At 45.8% G+C, this 20,549-nt stretch overlaps 2 protein-coding genes across 3 annotated transcripts; one reads left to right on the top strand and one right to left on the bottom strand.

Moving 5' to 3' along the window:
* The first annotated feature begins 327 nt into the window (after window positions 1–327).
* On the top strand, window positions 328–2,541 carry LOC124687772. The gene is made up of 2 exons (XM_047221520.1): window positions 328–1,565; window positions 1,656–2,541. Exons 1-2 carry the CDS (start codon window positions 563–565, stop codon window positions 2,129–2,131), a joined length of 1,479 nt encoding a protein of 492 aa, XP_047077476.1. The 5' UTR covers window positions 328–562; the 3' UTR covers window positions 2,132–2,541.
* A 3,298-nt stretch (window positions 2,542–5,839) lies between these two features.
* LOC124687773 (filament-like plant protein 7) lies at window positions 5,840–13,464 on the bottom strand. 2 transcript variants are annotated; one of them, XM_047221521.1, is made up of 5 exons: window positions 13,252–13,464; window positions 9,994–10,120; window positions 6,905–8,763; window positions 6,743–6,797; window positions 5,840–6,570 (listed from the first exon to the last, which is right to left on the bottom strand). In XM_047221521.1, exons 3-5 carry the CDS (start codon window positions 8,680–8,682, stop codon window positions 6,106–6,108), a joined length of 2,298 nt encoding a protein of 765 aa, XP_047077477.1. In that variant the 5' UTR covers window positions 8,683–8,763; window positions 9,994–10,120; window positions 13,252–13,464; the 3' UTR covers window positions 5,840–6,105. The 2 variants fall into 2 exon arrangements, with proteins under 2 accessions (XP_047077477.1, XP_047077478.1); XM_047221522.1 differs by lacking the exon at window positions 9,994–10,120.
* Window positions 13,465–20,549: the final 7,085 nt, after the last annotated feature.

Here is a 20,549-nt window from a genome sequence, read left to right on the forward strand (position 1 = left end):
TTTCAACATGCACTTAGCTCATTGGAGATGAAACAATTAAAGAGGGGAGATATATTGATTTGCATCTTTTCAATATTTTTTTTATTCCACTCATAATTTATCTTGAAAACCCCGCATGTACATTTATTCGTGGATGGAGGAAGTACTCTGATAAACTGGTGTGGCGCGACGTGTGTAATTTTCCCGTTGCAGATATGCTCTCCGTGCCTCCGTCGATCTGGTCAGACGATGAAAAACAATGTCTCAAACGATCACCAAATGCACACGCCGCTGTCGCGCAATTTAAAAGCCCCCACCCCCACCTCCATTTCAACTGTTGGCTTGTTTGCTTGTTCCGTTACGTTGAGCCAGTCACGCAGGTGCAGGTTGCAGTCAGCTCTTCTCCTCCTCCCCCGGCCGCCGGCCTTGCTACGCCCTCCACCTCCACCAAACAATCCCCAAGAACCCGCACACAACAGAATCGATCCGAGTATCCGACCCGCGCCTCGAAACCCAAGAGAGCATAATCATGTCCATGTCCTCCTCTGCCCGGCCACGGCTGCCCAAGTAGTGCGACGTATATATGGCGCTGTGGCTCACGCTGCTCCTCGGCGTGGCCCTCCCGGTCGGCGCGCTGGTCGCGGCCGGCCTCTACGTGTACCGGCGTCGACGCCTGCCTCGTAACGCGCCGCCGGAGCTGCCGATCGGTGCCGCTGGCGCGGGTGCCTCGGCCAGCCCCGGCGGGCTGGAGAAGCTCAACGCCAAGTACAACGCCAGCAGCGGCCGCGTGGGCGTCCGGTTTCAGCAGCTGCACCATCACCACCACGCCAAGCACCGTTCAGGCGCGCCGCCGCAGCAGCAGCAGCAGCAGGGCCCGTTCAAGTGGGGCGACCACCCGCGGCTGGTGATCGAGGCGGCGGAGAACGGGTGGGCGCAGTTCGTGTTCGCGGTGGCGCCGCCGCGGGCGAGGTCGGCGGCCTCGTCGCCGCTCTGGGGGCTCTGCCCGGTCTGCGACGCCGGGACCAGCGGCGAGCTGGCCGACGCCGCGTGGGACGCCCCCGTGGGGTCGTCCGAGCGGATGCAGGCCGTGCGGCTCAACCCGGCGACCGCGCCCGCCGCCGCCGCGTCCAGCAAGAAGTGGCTCCCCGGCAGCGTCACCAGCCCCCTCCGCAGCGACCAGGACCTGGCGAGCAGCAACGCGCTGAGCGTCGCCAGGATGAGCATGCCGCTGCCGGGCCCGCCCATGGCCGGCACGCCCTTCTCGCAGGACGCCTACTTCGAGATCACCATCATCTATCTCAACACGCGGCGGCCGGAGTGGTCGGCGTCGCGGGCGAGCAGGCGTGGGAAGGACGGTTCGGGCGAGAGCGACCGCTCCAAGCTCATCGATTTCGCACCGGCCGACACCGCCAGCAACGTGATCCAGGAGACCAGACCCGCGAAAGATGGCCAGGGAGACAAACAGAGGCATCAGGTCATGTCGCTGGGCCTCGCCGCCGGCTCCGCCACGCCGCCACGGCCGTCGTTGGCCGGAACGTACTCGTCTTCCATCGGCTTCCACTCCAACGGCGCGGTCTACCTCGACGGTAATACTAAGCGCGTTATGTTTCAAGAATTCTCGCCGCGATTGTTCCGTGCAAATCATGAACTTAACATTTCGTTGACCATTAATTCAGGGATGAAGCTGGTGTACGAGTCGGACAAGTCGTCGTGGGCGGCGGTGGACAAGGTGGTCGGCCTCGGCTTCGAGCCGGCGAAGCGGAAGGTGTACTTCACGGTGGACGGCCAGCAGGTGCACAAGGTGAGCTGCAACGCCGACGCCTTCTCCAGCCCGCTCTACCCGGTCCTGGCCTCCAGCTTCGACGTCATGGCGCTCGTCAACCTCGGCCAGAACAAGTTCCGGTACGCGCCGGCCAACGCGCGGCGCACGGCCAACCCGTGCTTCGTGCGGTCCGCCTCGCTGGGCAACGACGGCCGGAGCGGGTCCGTGGGGCTCGACTTCGACGACGAGAGCGGCGAGCTCTTCTCCATGGGCCGCGTCGACTCTGGCTGGACGGACACCTCGCGGGTTAGCAAGAGCAGGAAGGACAACGGCGGCGCCGGTGCCGGCGACCTCGATCCCGAGTCCGACCTCTTCGAGATCCCGCTGTGAGGCTCTGAAACGGACCGCGACGTCAGGTGGCTCAATGGTCAAGCAGGAGCGCTGGCCGCAGTAATGGCCAGCGGTGACTTGGTGAGGCTGATGCTGACACGTGCTTAGAAGATAGGACATCGCAGCTGCAGGTTTTCTTTCCCATGGCCATGGCCATGGCCGGCCGTCGTTGAATCTTCTCGCGGCTGCCATCTAGATGCTGTGAAAAGTGGTTAGATTCCAAGGATTGAAAGCTTGTCTTATGCAACGAGCTCACGATTCGTTCCTTCTTTTCCACTTTTGTCCCCTACTCGTTCCCGAGACTTTTCATATGAGGATGTAAATATACTTTTAGAATGGAGATAGATCCTGTAACTATTAATCCGAATAAAGAGGAGCTGTACAAGGTCAAGGGAAATGCTTTCAATTGATTGAAAGTGTAATAAATTCGACAACACAAAAAAGCAAAGTTCAAGTTTCATGAAACAATTTGACAACATTGGTACAACATAAACCAGTACTACCATAAAATTTCAAAACCATTTTTCTCACGATAGTTCTAGTTGTTTCTAAACTTAGCAAACTCAATAAAACACAATTGCTCGAGCTAGGATTTTTTTTAAAAAAAAAATAACCATTTTTTTGTCACAAAACCATAACTATTGGCGTAAACTGCAAAACCCAAATTTCACGATTTAACCCAAAATAAGCCGATACTGCTATAAAATTTCAATCCTAATCTGTCAAGACACAAAAAGCGTTTTTCTTGTGAATAGCTCTCAACGGTTTTAACCGATCAAACATCAATAAACCAAAACTATTTGGTCTAAGTTTTTTTTTTGAAAAAAATCACAATCCAAGAACATTTTGTCAGAAAAACTATAACTATTGGCGTAATTGTTTTACAAAACCTAAATTTTTTTTTGAATCAGAAGACTTTATAGATTAACTGATAGAATTACAATCACTCACAACAGTGTTACTAAGAAAACTAAATTATAGTTGATCCACATGCATCTCGTCCTATCACTACTAGCTGCTTAGTACATACGCCCAAATCTCAGATAGTCTGTTTGACACCATTTGTGACACCTATGCCCACAAGTCACGTTAACGTGGCACAAGCAATTTGGTTTGTTTGTTTGTTCGAGACATGACATGACTTGAACCAAACCATTTCGAGATTTTCACAGTTTTTTTTAACTCATGACTATAATTAGTTTAAATTTTCAAACATTTTGTTTTTTATGTTTAGTAATTTAAAATTCATGCAGTGAGTAAAATACAAAACTTCGAGCTCAACTCTCCCTGCCATTTTCTATAACTTTTGGCCAAAATGTTCAAAATTCAATAAAAATCAAAAGTTTTGAAAATATTTCAGCAACTCAAACTATGGGTAGCGAGTTAACTAGAAAATTTTATTGTCATTTAAAGCCGATTAAAGTTTTCTTAGTTTTCAAAACTTTTAGTCAAAAACTGATAGTTTAGAAGAAAATTTGGGAAAATACATTCGCTTAATTCGAGCCACTCACTCCACAAGCTAAGGATTTAAATTAATTTTGACCAAAAGTTGAAAATAAAATTAGTACTTCTAAATGGTACGGAACAAGTCTAGTCTTGTATTTGGAAGGAAATGAAGAGAAACCGATGTCCGAAACTGTGAGAGATGAAGTAGATCTTCTATTTGGGTTCTTCGAAATAAATTACTCTACATGAATTGCGGTTTTCGTTCGTGAGTGGTTTTGTGAAACTTTCAGCCACAATATTTGTGGTATTGTAATATTCGATCTATAAACTACGCAACACATTTTAAGAAGTTGATTTATTAGCCAAGACGCATCCATTTATGCATGGTTTTAAAAAAAATGCATTTATCAAACTGAAAAAGAAAAGTGCTTAAGCATCGTCCACTGAATTCTTGTAGCGATAACATGGACACGTCAAGCGCTACTTTGCATTAAAGGCAGGACGGATGGAATGGAATTTGGTGTCTCGAGCGATAATTACGCCAAGAAAAGAACTTGGAATTTGGCTAAGCCGCAGCGCAAGCAAGCAGTATCCCACCAAGAACTCGCGATGTTGTGGCGAAAGATCGAACCATGTGGCAGAGGAACCACCAGCAGTTCCCCTCACCAAAGCAAACGCAACGCAAAGCATCGGAACAATTGTTCAAGTTGTGCCATTTGGCTCCTCCGTTGTGCGTCAGTTCCGAGATAAGTATTCGAAGAGAACAGAAGCGTGGCTAGGAGATAAGATATGCGTTCTTGCGACTCTAGCTAGCTGCCGATTGACGCTATCCAGGAGAGAAAGTACAAGACAGAGAGTACAGCAGAACCCGAGAAGTGACAATCGGCTGCCGTCAGTCTCTTAAAAATCATAAAGCAAGGACGATAAAAGACAAGCTCTTGCCGTCCCAGGCGTCACCGGAGCTACGTAGAGTAGTTGAGAAACGGTAGACTTAACCGCCATGGCTGAGGTCTTATGGCTGGACGATAACCTAAATATTACGGGTTTCCATCCATGTGTCTCCCCGTCGGCCTTGAGGCGCAGGCGATATAAAGATTGCGACTTCGAAACTGCACGCGGACGCAGTGCGGCCCCTTTTTGTATTCCACGACACCTAACATTCGGTGATCGTCTCTTGCAACAAGTCAGCGTGTGGAATTCGTGGTGCTGTATTCTGTGCATTAAGCCTAGCACTAGAATATAGCCGTCCACTGTAATGTAACCTGGTCGAAATCTTCTAGAACACGAGATCTGAGGTCTAGGCCAATTAGGTTCCACTTCTTTTATGAGATCAGCTGTGGCCGGGGTGGTTAATTATGATATGCTGCATGATTAGTATGTATCACCAACGACATGATCTTTGCATTATGCCACTGCTTTAAGTAATGAAAGTCAGAGAATCACCTGCACGTGACAGCGATCCTTCTTGGGGCAGACACCATGCCGCGCCTAAAAAATCTTGAAATGCATTTGCATCCAAATACCTACGCCGACAGTGATGTATCTCAACCATGGCTGAAAAGGCTTCTTGATGGGAAAAGTTGTTAAAGAAGCACATTGTTTGTGTGACCTGACCTGTATAAAAAACAAAATTTGGTGCTAGAATAAGGCTTTTCATAAGGGGCATGTTTTGCCTTGTTTACCAGGGCCAAAATAATGAGGAGATATACTCTCGTAATTTTTTTAACATTTTAAAATGCGTCTAAACCCTAAACTTCCAGGCAAAATGTCGCAACTTTTCTGAGTGAATTAGTATTGTCTCTATCACAACTAGCTAGAGAGTGAATTATAGAGTATACTCTGAAAATAATTATATTTCGTTTGTTAAACATACATTTACATGACAACGGATTCCATAAAATACCCAAATGGAAAACATGTTGATGTCAAACGAAAACAAGTGCACCAGAATTTCTCTCAACACCAGTCTTCAGATTATGCAATGGAACAGATGGCCTAGGAGCAGGATCCCACAGCTCCGAACTGCTGGCCGCATGCTAGTGGTGCTAGCTAACCAGATCGCACATCGCACGAGCACAGTGTGTCCACTACCAGCCGAACACAGCCTAGGAGGAGCTTGCTTCCACTCTCTTCCTGAAGATCGTCCTGCCCAGTAAACTCGGACCCCGCTTCTTCTTCCTAGGATCAGCAAGAGTCTCGTCAAGATTCTTGAAGGGGATAAATGTTATCACGATATCACAACTAGTAGAGTAAAATATAGAATACAGTCTGAAAAAAACATTTCATTAAATAAACATTTACACAACAACGGATTCCATAAATACACAAAGGCAAAACATGTTCATGTTAAACAAAATGATGCACAAATGTGACAGAATCTTTCTCAACACCGGTCTTCAGAGTTCAGACTCTGCAATGGAACATGTGGCCAAAAAGGATGCAACCTAGGAGCAGGAGCGCAGAGCTCCAAACTGCTGGTCGCATGCTAGTGGTACTAGCCAGTGTGTTCACCACCAGGTCAAAACAGTCTAGGAGGAGCTGCCTTCCACTCTCTTCCTGAAGATCATCCTGCCCAGCAAGCTTGGACCCCGCTTCTTCTTCTTAGGATCAGTTGGAGTATCATCACGGTGCAGCTCCAAGATCACTGGCTGAACAACAGCTTGCGCCGATGCCTCGCTGTCGGCGTCAACAACCTGCTCTTGTGCCATGCTCCTTAGTGCTGCAACGTCAGGATCGCATTGTTCCTTCTTGGTGTGCACTTGTTTTGGCGTGGGAGGGATGGTACCCTCAGCTGTGCTAGTGGCCTCATCAGCAAGGATGCTTCCAAGTGACTGGGGCTTGTAGTCAGCCGAGCTTGGTCTCGGGCTGAACATTGAGATATCTATAATGTCTGAATTAGGGGGAGTCTGGAGAGCATGCAGCTGTTTACTCAGATTTGTGATGGTTTCCTGGCACTCTGCAAGCTTGTGAGCTGCTGCAGATATCTCTGAGTTCTACATGAAACACAAATACGTTAAATTTCATCCTGATGGAATGATGGTCATAGAGGTGAACACAGAAAATGGTGGAATAAACATATAAATAAAATTAGAAAATTGTGAAATGACCACATCAGGTATAGTTGCTATTTTTACTGTGAAAAAAAGGAGCAACATGCGAACGTACTGTTGCTAGCTGTTTTCCCTCTTGTGCCAAATTTTCTGTTCCATCGTCAGTGGGACTGCTTTACAGAGAATCAATATCATAATTGAGAATAATTGACTTCAGCTATGCAGAAATTGTTACTCGATACATTTTTAAAATATACAAAAAAAAAAGGTTAGTTACCTTTCTATCTTATAGTATGATGACTTCCTCCCTGGTTCCATACCATAATCCTTATGTAGCACTATAGCAAGTTCTTCATTAAGCTGTCTCTCTTCGATATTTTCAGGTAGCTGACCTGCCAATTGAATTGGTTCTTGATGTGCTTCTGTTTGGATGTCTAGTGCTGCTGCTGATGTTGCACTCTGCATTCCATGTTCACCATTTGTGTTTACTGTACTTGATGACTCGTCTCCATCAGAATTCTTTATGTTATCATCCTTCGGTCCAACTTGGCTTGAAAAGTACTGGCCCGCTATATAGTCTAGTACCAGGCAAACCTCATCAACGAAAATTTCAAGCTTGGCCTTCTCATGGAGCACATCGTGACAGACATGAACCAGGTACTCGAGGCGAGCAATGAATTGAGGCTTGTCATGAAACCACGGCGGCCCACATTTTGCAGCATTGTCTTCCACGGAAAAGCAGATCATGGCATTTATTTTTTCAGCAAGATTGCTCACCATTTTTTCTATCTTGGCCCGGTCATGCAGTTCATCAGAAGTATTTCCTTTGGTATGATCAGGACTCTGGTCCAATGCACGTCTGATTTCCTCAAGAATGATGCCAATGCTTTCTCCACTTGCTTCCTGCTTTCGTTTTACGAGTTCCCAAACATCCTGAACCCAATCAGGATGACCATTTTGATCAGGAAATTTGGTGACACCGCCATTTTGATCAGGAAATTTGTCGTTCTTCTCTGACACAACCGATCCCGAATCCGCCTTGTTCTGTCTGGACGTTTGATGATCACCTGATGCCATCTCCAGCTTCTCAATCTCAGCGAAATCATCAAGCAAGCTCATCTCAGACACGATGACGGATGAAGCTCCATGTCCCTGCTTCCCAGCCCTGAAGTTATCCAGTTCAGAGACCAAAGCAGAGGCCCACGACTCGGTCTTTGCATTTGCATCGGTCAGACGCTTGCTCTCCTCAGTCAGCTCCTTGAGCTGCCTCTGCACTGCCGAGAGCTTGCAGGCCTCGTCCGCGAACTTCATCCGTGCGAACTGCAGCTCCGTGTCCCTCGTCGCCAGCACCCGCTTCAGCGCGTTGTTCTCGTCCTCGATCGCGCGCAGCCTGACGGCGTGGCTCTGGTCAGGCAGATCAGGAGCGCGCCGTGACATCGGCGTCACGGATCGCGGCGACATCGGCGGCGTCGCAGAACGCTGCCTCCTCGGGCTAGCACCGGCCCTGCTGGGTGGCTGCTGCTGCTCGACCTCGTCTCTCATCTTGGCCAGGGCTGCCGGACCGGGGAGCCGCTTCCGGACCATGGCGCGCAGCCGCTGGCACTCGGCTTCCAGTTGCGCGATCTTCTTCAAGCTCTCCGCGTGCTGCACGCGGGCGGCGTCCACGGACTTGAGGTCGTACTCCCGCTCCTGGCTCCTCACCTCCAGCTCCTTCTGCAGCATGCGCACCTCGTAATGCAGCGATGCGCTCTGCTTCCGCGCTGCCTCGAGCTTCGCCGTCGCGCCGGTGAGCTGCTCGTCCAAGGCTGCCTTGGACTCCCTGAGCTCCCTGGCCAGCTTGTCCTTGGCGTCGATGGCCTTGCAGAGGTTGTTATTTTCGGTGGCCAGCTTCTCGGCCTTCTTGTTTGCAACCTCGAGACCATGCTGCAGATCCCACACTTTCTTTTGCTGGGAGGATATCTCACTGGCTGCTTCCAGGATGATTTGCTCCCGCTCCTCTCTCGCAATGAGCAGCTGCTCCATGCAGGATCTCAGAGCATCTTCCATTTCAGCCATTGTTCTTATATGCCTTGAGATGAATCACCAACAGTTTTTATGAGAGTAACGGTCCTCTTAGCATATATCACTAGTCTCAGCCTGAAATAAATAGCAGAGTACCACATTGTTTATTTATAACAAGTGAAACTACTCCAACATGTTTAACAGTTAGAATAACTGAATCAATGGATCAAAGAAATTTCGAAAAAAAAGGATGATTGCAGTTTAGGAGAAGCTCTTTATTTCTACCATTTGGATCGTAGATTGCACCAAAGGAATTTTCATAGGACGTACCCGGTGCTGAGAGCTCCCGCACTGTGCGGGGTCTGGGGAAGGTGTTAGTGGCAAGCCTTACCCTCACGAAGTGCAATGTGAGGAGACCGTGACTCGAACCTGGGACCTCTCGGTCACAGGCGGTGAGGCTCTACCGCTGCACCAGGCCCGCCATTCAAAGGAATTTTCATAGGATGGGATTTATTTTCCTACAAGTTTTGGCAGAAACCAACATGAGAACTAACCTAATGGAAAAATTCATTTGAAAGTTTTCAATGCATCGTGTGTCTCTCTTACTCCCCTCTCCCTCTCTCTAATATATAAGCACCCAATTTTATTGCGAAGTTTAAAGGTCATCGTTTACATCCGATATTTAAAATACCGTGCTACAGGAAATAGCGGTGGTCAAGCATTTTTGGTACACTCTAAGAAATATAGCACATGATTGGATGTAACAAAAAGTGCATTTGTATCATTGAGTCGTCTAAAAAGCCACATGTTTAATTGCTTCTTCTTGTAATAAAAAAATGCTTCTTCTCTAACTTTTGTATATCTTTTAAATTTCACGTAGGAGTACTGTGCCATGAAATTCTAATACTGATTTTTTAAATTTCTATATTTCATAATCCTACGTTGAAGAACCATTGACTTAGTAAACGCATTTGCTATAAGCCCAAAAAGGACTGAATTGCTTGAATCTCCCCTCCACACAATATTACTATTAATTTGAATATTTTTCATGTAATTGCTTAGATAGTTACTACCGTAATTCGAGTAGCATGTTGATCTATATAACTCCACTTTATTAGGAGATGTAGTATATCATATGGTCTCCATGTTTTATCTTTCGGTGCAAGAAGCTTGAAAGTATCCAACAGACAAATTTATGAGAAAATTGCACTAGTTTGGATGTTGGTATTGGCATGGTAGAAATGAATTGAGCACCCAAAATCAAATCAACGCTGAAACGGAAATGGGCTAGGATACCAATTTGGACGTTTGGTTGCTAAAGAATCTGCGGTATACTGTAGAAATGAACCACAGTACTGGGCTCACCTTCATCGCTATAGCTTCCGGCCTGCTTCCATGGCTCCACCTGTGGTACTGCTACACGCCTCCTCTGTCATGCTGACACTGCAGCCACGAATCTTGAGCTCGCCGGAGTGACGCGCATAGATCGATTCTGCCAGGGAGGTCGCTTTGTCCATGGGGAAGAAGAGATAGAGCGGTGATGGTCTGGCGGAGGCGGCGGGGAACCGGTGGCGGCCGGCGGTTGGGAAGTGGAATATGTGACGACAAGGAACCGGCGGCGGCGGCCGACAGAGAACTGGAGGATGTGGTGGTGGATCCGGCGGCGACGGTCGGGAAGGAATTAGAGGACGCGGCATCGGGGATCGGCGGCGGTAGTTGACGGGGATCTCCGGGTGGTGGTGGAGGTTGGCGGCGGTCCTACTCGTGCCGTGCGGTCGTGTACACCGCTCGGAAACGAGAATGATGGGGGATCGGGAGATGTTTCCAAATTTCAATTTGCCGGCCATCCAAACGCTGGATTCGGCGCCGGTAGTTCCAATTCCCCAAGGCTCGTTTGGCTGTTCGGGACCAAAATTTCCCGGGAAAATATTTCCGACCGGAAATAGACTGAAACAGGAGCAAAACTCCGGGATTATATTCCCGACCTCCGGACTAAGGAAAAAATCTTCCCGGAAAAAGGTCGGGAAACCGCCGGGATTCGAGTAACCAAACGAGCCCTAATGAGTTGAATACCAACTTGCATTTTAGACATAACCTAGCTCCGCCTCTAACCCTAGTGATGCCTCCACCTCCGCCTTTTTTATAGGTCGGTTATACCTCCTTTGACCGACCTTGCCAGTATCGGGAGGGGTGGGGAACCCCCATCTATATGTGGAGTTTTTAATAGAAGTAGTGATTTCTAAGTATTTGGTAGCCAAATGTTTTTTGGCATCCGCCTCAACGGAGATGACATTGTCCGATCTTCGATTTTTCATTTGATAACAAGATCTTTTTTCTAGATATCAATAGTGGTGTTGGAAGATCAGAGTTTTCCAGGTATGGACATTCAGATCTTTGTTCGCCGGGTTGATTTTGGATCTTTTCTCATGGTTGTTGCGATGAGATTTTCCCTTGCAATGTTTATCCCGCCTACTATGTCATTGATAATGGTGATTCGTACTCTCGACTTCCCATTGATGTCGACCAGGTTGTTTTTCCCTGGTATACTGGTGTTGGTGTTCTTGCCGATGTTGATTTACTACTTTAATGGTTGTGTGGTGCGCGTAGGCTTGGCATTGCAGCTCAAATTCAAATTATAGGAGAAATTTTGTTGGTATTTGCAGGTTTATGATTCAGTATCTACCTTCGACGGCCTTCATAAAAGTATAAGATTGCGTCATGAAAAAGAAAAGTTTAAATACCTCGAAGATTTTCTCCCTTTTTAGACATTATTTTGTAATTACTAGAGATAACTCGTATATCTTTATCATGTCATATTTGCTACTATAAATATATATGGCATTGATTGTTAAAAATAATACCACTTATGTTGCTAAATGTGAAAGGTATCAAGAACAGTCACAAGATTCCAATCATGTGTAAGTTTATGGAGCTGGAGCCACCACACCCCTGGGCCAACTTTACCCCCGTTAGACGAAAATCCATAACGGCATGGACAATGGAAGCTGCTTAGATGGGAGTTTAGAAAAATAAACCAGTTTTTGGTCTAAGCGCCGGTGCTTATTTGTACTAGAGAGATGTCTAACTAAGCACTTCTCATGTATAAATAAACACCAATGCTTAGAAAAGGGTTGGTTCATTTTTCTAAGCACCCCTCTAAGCATATCCTATTATACATGCCGTAAGTGGGTTCAAAGAGTGGTTTTATCGGTAAAGTGTTCTTATTAATACTTTCTCCGGTCTCTTTTAATTGACTCAAATTTACTACAACTTTACACTAAATTCGAATCAATTAAAAAGGACCGAAGGAAGTAAATTTTCGCAAAGTTCCGTGATGGAGTTATTTCTAATAGGAAATCTGCATACGCTTCCTATGCATATGAAATGGCATAACTAAATAATCACAGCAAGTTTGGCGTGCCTCATTATAGGTGGATTTGCATGCTTTTGCGCTTGATAAATACAACTCAACATTCCAAGAATTATTTTTGACAAAAACAGCAGGACTTTGTTGTATATTTTTATTTATTTCATTATAGGTGGATTTGCATGCTTTTGCGCTTGATAAATACAACTCAACATTTCAAGAATTATTTTTGACAAAAACAGCAGGACTTTGTTGTATATTTTTATTTATTTCTCAACATTGCAATTGCTTGTAGCTTCAGTTTATTTTCTTAAGCGCTGGAAGCCTGTGTCTTTTCACCACATGTTATGCGAGTGTTTTGTCCCAAGGTGGTAAACTGAAACATATTTTGTATCATAGAAATCACAACATTGTACCAAAATTGATATTCATTTTGTAAGAAAAAAGTGTCCAATTTTACACGTGTAAACTATTAGTAAACTTTAGCACTCAGTACATCTGCCGCACCCTCGTCCCAAATCAAGAAATATATAATATGATACCAACTATATGCCACATCAGTACCACACATGTTAGAAAAGCCTGTTGGTACCGTAAACATCGCCGACATTAGTGCACAATTTCTACATTTGTGTGTGTGTGTGTGTGTTCATATTTAATTTTTGGGTTCATTTTTGTTGTATTGTTTGGAAAGAGAAAAAATGATGTCAATCTATTATGTCTGGACTTTAGAATATCAAAAGATGGGTGCACTCAAGCAGAGCGCCATGCATAAAAAAAGTACTAACATAATTACGTTTGTTTTTGCGTGATCTTTTCAACACTATCCCGATTGGATATGATTTGATGTCATTTTTGTATACTGCATTTTACACTCATTTCAATTGTAGTATAATATAAGAAACTTATTGTTGATGGGAGGAAGTACTATTTTGTACTGACTTTTTTTTACATATGTTGTCGACTGTACCAAAAGTATGTTTAGATATTGGAAAAACCATATATCCTCTGTGTGTCTTCATCGATCATATATTTTGTTCATTACAGTTACTACATATCAATGGAAAAAAAAAAGGAAAGGTATAAATCGAGGATTGTATCACCTAGAGTGAATAGTGGGGAGCTAGAAAAAACAATGAAGTCACAGAACTCAAGGACGAACAAGATAGCAGAAAAATTGCCGGAAGATCAATACAACCAGAGGTAATAGATATTCAGTTCTTTAAAAAAGAGGTGGCAGATATTCCAGCACCAACCTGGATAAGCAGCTTATGGCACTACACCACAGGTGTTCATTGCTCCCCTCTGTAAACAGAACAGCATTTTGCTGGCATGCAGAACAGGAAGACGGAGATAACCAGGTAGCACGATCGATCTCGCTCACCCGCGGCTCTATCTCCAAGCCATGATTTTATTGGCAATAAGGTGGAGCTGGAGGGAGTTTGGTCGGCGCGTTGAGGCGTCAGAGCGATTGGGGGAAAGGGCGAGTGCCTCTTTCAGCGAGGCGACGGATCGAGGGGAAGAAGGCATGGTGTCGATCTCAAACCCCAAATCCTCCCAACTCAAGCGGTTGGGCTGTTAAGTTCTGTCCCGCCGCACGACCCCACCGGAAAGGAAGTATGTGCTTCTTCCGGAGCTTTATTTTCCCTGATACCTCGGTTTATTTGGCTAGACTATGAGTAGTAGTACATTCTTGTTGCGGGCTACAACCTGACGAGCAATCTCAACTACCTATCCCAATAGCATATTGGCTAGTTCTTTTCATGGCGGATCAAACGTGGAATGCACCTCGTGGCTGCTAGGCTAATGGAGACAATTTGGTCAAAAGATGCTGTCAGCTTTCGATGTTTAAGAAGAAATCACTGAACCGTACGTACATGGCGTAAGCTATTAGACTGTCAAGAAAGCAAGCAAACTCATAAATCAAATGTGGAGGCACAACGTTCAATCCAGGAATTAGGTAAGCACATATATATAAATCTACAAACAAAGACAAATGGTCATGAGTTCGGTATGATGGTACCGAAAGGCAGCCACAATATGTATAAACCGGCCAAGTCCTGTATTTAGTACTATGTTTATAACCACCAACTAACTGTTTTGATCATCACTGCTACAATCTTTGTTTGATGCTTGGATGTGGACATTAACATATGCAAAAGATCCTGAAAACATAAGTACTCTCTCCGGTCAATAAAAGATTTAGTGGGTTTAGTTCATTTTTTGGCCAACTAACTGTTTGATCATCACTGGTACAGTCTTTGTTTGATGCTTGGATGTGGACATTAACATATGCAAAAGATACTGAAAAAAATAAGTACTCCATCCGATCCATAAAAATCAAAAAATAAACTAAAGACGCCATATTTTTATGGATCGGAGTGAGTAATAAAGATTAAATTGTTCTGCATTTATCATCCAATTGGAGAATCGCATCCATCTGCGGGTTAGGATGTAACATCTTGGATCGAAGATAAGCACAATTTTTCTTTTGATGGAAAGCCAGAAAAGATTAGCAGAATGTTACTATTGTGTGTAGTGCGGAGTGGATGCATGGTGGGTCTTGTGAAGTAAGCTCCGCACCAAACCTGTCTCGAGCTAGCTAGCTCGCTTCAGAAAGCAAAATAAGAACCTGTCTTCAGAAAGCAATTAGCTCATCTTTCATTCAGTCTCACAGCACAGCCAGAATATGTATAAACCGACCAAGTCATGTACTATGTTTATAAGCACCGACTAATTGTATGATCATCACTGCTACAATCTTTGTTTGATGCTTGGATGTGGACCTTAAAAATGAAGTAAAGATCAAATTGTTCTGCATTTATCATCCAATTGGAGGGTTTCATTGATCTGGAGAAAGGATGTAACATCTTGGATGAAAAAATCATAGTTTCAATAGCCGTTTATAGTCTCGTTATAGCTCGGCTATAGCCCTTCAAAAAGGTGTGGCTTAGTGAATTAGCCCGGTAAAGGATCACGCTATAGCCCTTCTAACAGCATACGGCTATAGCCTATAGCCCACTATTTATAACTTTTAAAAAGTACAACCTATCGTTAGTCTAGGTAATAGATGCAATCAGCTGATCTTTCATTCAGTGGCACAACACAGTGGCTGATGAGCGATTGCAATCGAGTTAGAGCAATTCTAATAGTATAGCCAACTGCTGGCTATAACAAGATGCCATATCATTTGTAGTCATCATATAGCTAACATGTATAATAGTTGGCTATAAGAATGAAACACTTTACTAACATATGACCCACCTTTTACTCTCATAAAGTGCCTAGGAGCACGTGCAAGAACTGGCTATTGCATGAGCGCTGCTATACGTACGACATGTTTCGTCCGATACCTGTACGACGCTAGGAGGCAGCGAGCTTCTCACACGCGAGGCAACGGAAGCAAAGAATTGACTGGGTTTGTGTTTGGGCCGGGGCTAGGAACTTGGGAAAAGATCCGGTAATCATTTATTTTTACAAAAGCAGCTATGTCTTATGCCCATCGCTCGGCTTTGAGCTATTCTGCCATTGCTACACATGTGTAAGGTGATCTCCATGAGAGGAGCGACTTGCAAAAGGCACAAAGGGCACGGGGCAGAGGATTAATTAACCACCTCACCTTGTAGATGAGTTATTAGCATAAAATCATCACTTTATAGCTAAATTTATCATTTTGTATGATTATATATTTTTTAGATAAAAATCAACCGGAAATTTGGGATGCGATGGATGGGGCCAAGGGCGATGAGGAGGTCGTGGAACTGCGCATGGCCGCATGGAGCGCGAGCGGAAGCAGAGGGGTCTCAGCGGCCGGGTCAACGGAAAAGCCACCAACCATGAGAAAGGAAGGCATACACACCAACAGAAAGGACACACACCGAACGGGCAGCACCGCCCAAGGGAGGAGCGCCACTATTTCCCACGCAGGCCCACAAACAGATAGGCGAAACGGTAGAGGCCATCCAGGCCCACAAGTTAGCGATGCACGCACCGTTCAATCCCTGAGAAGGCATGGATTGCAACAACGTTATATCTTGTATCTAATGTGTAACCGTTAGCCTATGGTTGCATCCATAACCATAGGCTCCTGCGGATCAACCAGAAATTTTTAGGTAAGTTTTTTGCATAAAGAACTAATCATCCGTTGAAAGATATATTTTTTCCTACTTGTCTACCCAATTTAAATATAAAATATCCATGCAATAGAACCGTTGCCTCCGCCCACGCCCCGCTCTAGACTAGGCGACCTACCGCACCCCACTCTAAATTCCAGCTATGTCGGGCCGCGAGCAGGAAGGAGTGACAACGTCGCCTCTAGGCCATCCCCGCTACACAGGGATGCTGCGGGGCAGCGGACGGAGCTAAAACCCGCATCGCGCTAGGTGGACCATGCACAGGAGGTTTAACCCGCCGTCTATCCCTGGTCCGCGAGCCGGTGCCCCAACTGCGGGCTACCCGTGGCCGCGCTGCTCTGCTCGCCCCGAAGGTGCAGGTGAAAGAGGAAGAGGATGAGGTGACGGCGCTCCTCCGCCAACAGCGCCTCGCTGCAAGCAACGACGATCCCGAAGACATGCCAGGGGTACAACGCCGCCTTCATGTCGTCGTTGAACGACCACAAGGCCTGGGAGGGGAACATCAAGGACGTGATCACCATGTCGATCTGCGAGAGCGGCAGGCCACTCGTCGACCTGGCGCGCGACGACAGCGAAGCTGATCCCAGCGGTGCGGTGAAAGACGGGCCCACTGACTAGGACTACAACTTCTTCCAGGGCTACGAGCGCTTCGGCCTCCGTAGACGCCATTAGTTTATTTTATGTTTAAATTTGCTCGAATTTCATTCAAAACGTTGTAATATATACCAATTTGAATGAATTAGAGTGTTTTTGGTAAAATTTAAATTTCTTAAAGTCTTATTAGGGTGATGTGACTGGAAACAGGCGCGCCCCAAAAGCAGCAACACGCGGCGGCGTTCCCCAAGCGCTCGATCCGACGCTATTTCTGTACGGGTTTTGGGAGAGGCTGCTAGAAATCTCTAAATTAGCATTTTAAAGTGGTGATTTTATGTTATATATACTCTTTGTAGATTGGAGGAACTGGGCACTAGGTCATGGTTTGGCCTGGGCTCGGACTTCACTGGGCTGGGGATTAATTAGCGTGGTGGGTCTAAAGGAAAGTTAGCAGTATGGAGAGCATCGTACAGAGTTCGTACCTCAATCGTCGTGTGTGGAGCAATTTCCCTATTGCATAGTAGCCCACCTCTCTTCTCTCTCCTCCAACTCATCTAAAATATATTATTTAATGTCTTATAGTCAGCTGACTGGACTCTATTGTACTTGCTCTTATACTCCGTATTGCCCTAGGGAGGCCCTACCGAGGTAGTAAGCTGTGAGGTGCTTTGCACGTGAAAGATGGTGAGGAGCTAGAAAATGACCAGCGCATGCTCCATTAGTTCAGATGTTCACATTTTTGGGAAGAAAGCGGCAGGTGGGGCTGTGAGCCGGTGAACAGCTTCTGTCACCGCTACCGAGTTATGCTGCATTTTGTCCACAAGAAAAGATCTGCCATGGTTAGGACTTAGGACCTCTTGTCATTCTTGCTGAAGAGTTTTGTTTTCTTTATTTTCCTTTTTTCAGATGACGGTCCTTGGTGGTCTCAAATGGCGACGTCTGTGGTACAGTAGTCAAGTGAGCCGGTCCTATGTTGTATTCTGGTGGTTCATGTCATGTGGTTGCCCGGCCAGACAGCTCACGCTTCCTCTGAGATTGTAATGTGAAGAAGGTGTTTGGCTTAACTTCAAGAGTCGCGGCTCAGTTGTCATCAGCTTGCGCTTCCAAATTGAGTCGATGCCTAATCTTACGATCTGTAGACAGATCTATATATGCTACCAAAGCTCGTATTTCTCAGTGGAGTTGTCACTGAAACTGAGGCACAACTTGTTTGAAGTCCAAACGTGCGCTGCTTGGTTGCAGCGTATCGTTGTGCATTCGACGGTACTCTGGTAAGCGGCAAATCACGGAGGGAAGAGAGAGGGGGTTATTGGGCGAGGAGTCACCGGGATAGGGCAAACGAGTTACTCATCGTCGAAAATCTCACGACGGTGACAGAGCCTACAACTGATTGTCTGGAATTATCCATCCACAAGTGTGATCACAATAAGTTGAGTTGTCCCTACAATTGTAGAGATCCAATCATATACTACGCTAAGTTATCTTGTCATATACGTCAAGGATTTGACGTACTTTTACCATGGACCGGATCCGACTACTTATATGCGTGATGGAATCCTCCGCCTTGGTTTTCCGGCAACTGAGGCGCCTGGTTGGGCCATTGGACTCACTACCATATGTGGGTCACCGGGCCGAGATCTTGCTTGGTATATCTAGTTATCATATCCACAACATGGCGTGTGGTGAAACATTGTTATCTAAGCTTTTTTTTTACAATGTGTTATAAAAGTACATACTTCTTATGCGATGAAAATATATTTTTTTTAAAAATAATTTGGTAGGGAAGCTCTTTTTAAAAATAACAAGAACTCAACTCTAGATACTAAGAACTTACAATGGGTGAGTGGGTTATAAATCCACTTTCTTAATCTAGTAAGCTCTTCTTGTAATGGAAACGGTTATGAAAAATCAAAACAACAACAACAACAACAACAACAACAACAACAACAACAACAACAACAACAACAACAACAACAACAACAACAACAACAATATGACACCCAACAGAAATAAAAAGAAGCCAAAACAAGAAGGAGAAGGAGAAAAAGAGTAAACTAAGATTTCGGCATATGGATCGCTGATCTCCATGCCGTCCTATCAAGAGCCAAAATTTTAAGTACATTCCAATCCCTCATGTCTTTCTTAACCGCCTCCACCCAAGTCAACTTTGGTCATCCTCTACCCCTTCTAGTCTCCTCCATACACCTTAAAATTCTACTGTTCACTGGAGCTTTAGGAAGCCTTCGTTGGATATGTGTGGTGACCCTGCATACCACTGCATGTTGTAGTATGCCAGTCGTTGATATAACATTCACGAAGTACCATTCCGCAAATATTACATCCCTCAGAGTAGTACAACAGAACATAGCAGGTCCATAACTCATTCACTTATTATTACAAGCATAATACACATATCGTCTCGGAGCTCCTCTTGGGTCCTAAGAGGGATACTCCTGGGTTCGAGGCGAACCCAACTTAGCTTACAATATAGAAGTCTCATTAAGTTATACATTTATTCTCTCGAGCGGCTAAGTATTAAGAGTTCGTGCTGCTTCGGCTACTACTACTACTCGATGCTTCTAGGCTTGATCTCCTCCCGAAGCCTCCCCGGTTCCGTAGACTATGAGGTAGTCTACGCCTTCAATACCTCCGAGAGAGGTCCGGTTCTTCATAGCCGATGATCTCGGCTCCTTCAGGGTTGTCGTAGTCCTCCTCCAGACGATTCAGACAATCTAAGCAAGGGATTTAAGAGTGGGATGAGTACGAGCGTACTCAACAAGTTCATTATAAGAAAGAGGTGTTTAATGCACTAACTACGATATTAGACCAGAAAGTCTAATACCAATGCGAGTTTTGATAAACATTTCTTCAAGAGATTGCTTTTAATTCAAAGAGCTATGTCCGTCGACCTTCACCGGTTTACTAGAACTTCATGGAGTTCCTTTCCGGCCGCGTTCGCAGCTTCCATATCCCGAACGAGGAGTGACAGAGTCACGGTTCTTTACACTCTGCGAGAGGTGTGTTGCTTTACCCATAAGAGATCTTAACCTTGGTGCCAACCGGGCAGCTTTCCCGTCCACACTTCCTATGGTGTGAGGCCCGGTATAAGGTCTAGCCAATCATGTTCCTCCGCTACCTCGAACACCCACCCTTTGTTGCATGGCCCGACCCTGGGTCCACGCCGGTCCCATTATTCCCGTAGATTTCGGGGTGGACCCCGACCACGACGTCAATGCGGGCTCTACCATACATTCCTACGCCGATAGCTGCAACCCATCATAGACCGCAATACCGTGGGGACTTAGGACTCCCCGGCCTCACCGCTTGCTCCTTCGGGCGACAAGTGTACTACGGACAATGCCGTGGGGACTTAGGACTCCCCGACCTCACCGCTTGCCCCCTTGGATTACAAGTGTACTACGGTAAAGCGCATTCGTTGATGAACGAGAGGTGGAAACACTTTTGACTACTCCGTCCCACTCCGGATCTTATGGTTAACACGGGTATTACGGCACAAGAATCACTGGACGACATTTGTTGTTTAATCCTAGATGGATATAAACCCTTGCAATGGAACCTCCACCATATCAACACAATCCATGGTTCCATTGCCAACCACATAGTCATATTCATAGTTATGAAAATAGTGGTTTTGGGTTTTTATGCAATAGTGATAATCATAGTACTTTGCAAGTAATTTGATAAAGATACTCAAATGACATGAGCAAGCGATGAACTTGCTCGAACACCGCAAAGTTTTGCAGCTTGGATGGTGTGGATCGACCCTTGTCCTCTCGGTTCCGAAAAATAGCATCATTGTCCGATAA

Source organism: Lolium rigidum, chromosome 2, assembly GCF_022539505.1.
Source record: "Lolium rigidum isolate FL_2022 chromosome 2, APGP_CSIRO_Lrig_0.1, whole genome shotgun sequence".
NCBI lineage: Eukaryota > Viridiplantae > Streptophyta > Magnoliopsida > Poales > Poaceae > Lolium > Lolium rigidum.

Coding starts and splice junctions, on each gene's coding strand:
- LOC124687772 (XM_047221520.1), top strand. CDS start 563: ATGGCGCTGTGGCTCACGCTGCTCCTCGGCGTGGCCCTCCCGGTCGGC. Junction 1,566..1,655: donor CGGCGCGGTCTACCTCGACG/GTAATACTAAGC, acceptor CCATTAATTCAG/GGATGAAGCTGGTGTACGAG.
- LOC124687773 (XM_047221522.1), bottom strand. CDS start 8,682: ATGGCTGAAATGGAAGATGCTCTGAGATCCTGCATGGAGCAGCTGCTC. Junction 6,798..6,904: donor TCATACTATAAGATAGAAAG/GTAACTAACCTT, acceptor TCTGTAAAGCAG/TCCCACTGACGATGGAACAG. Junction 6,571..6,742: donor AGGGAAAACAGCTAGCAACA/GTACGTTCGCAT, acceptor TGTTTCATGTAG/AACTCAGAGATATCTGCAGC.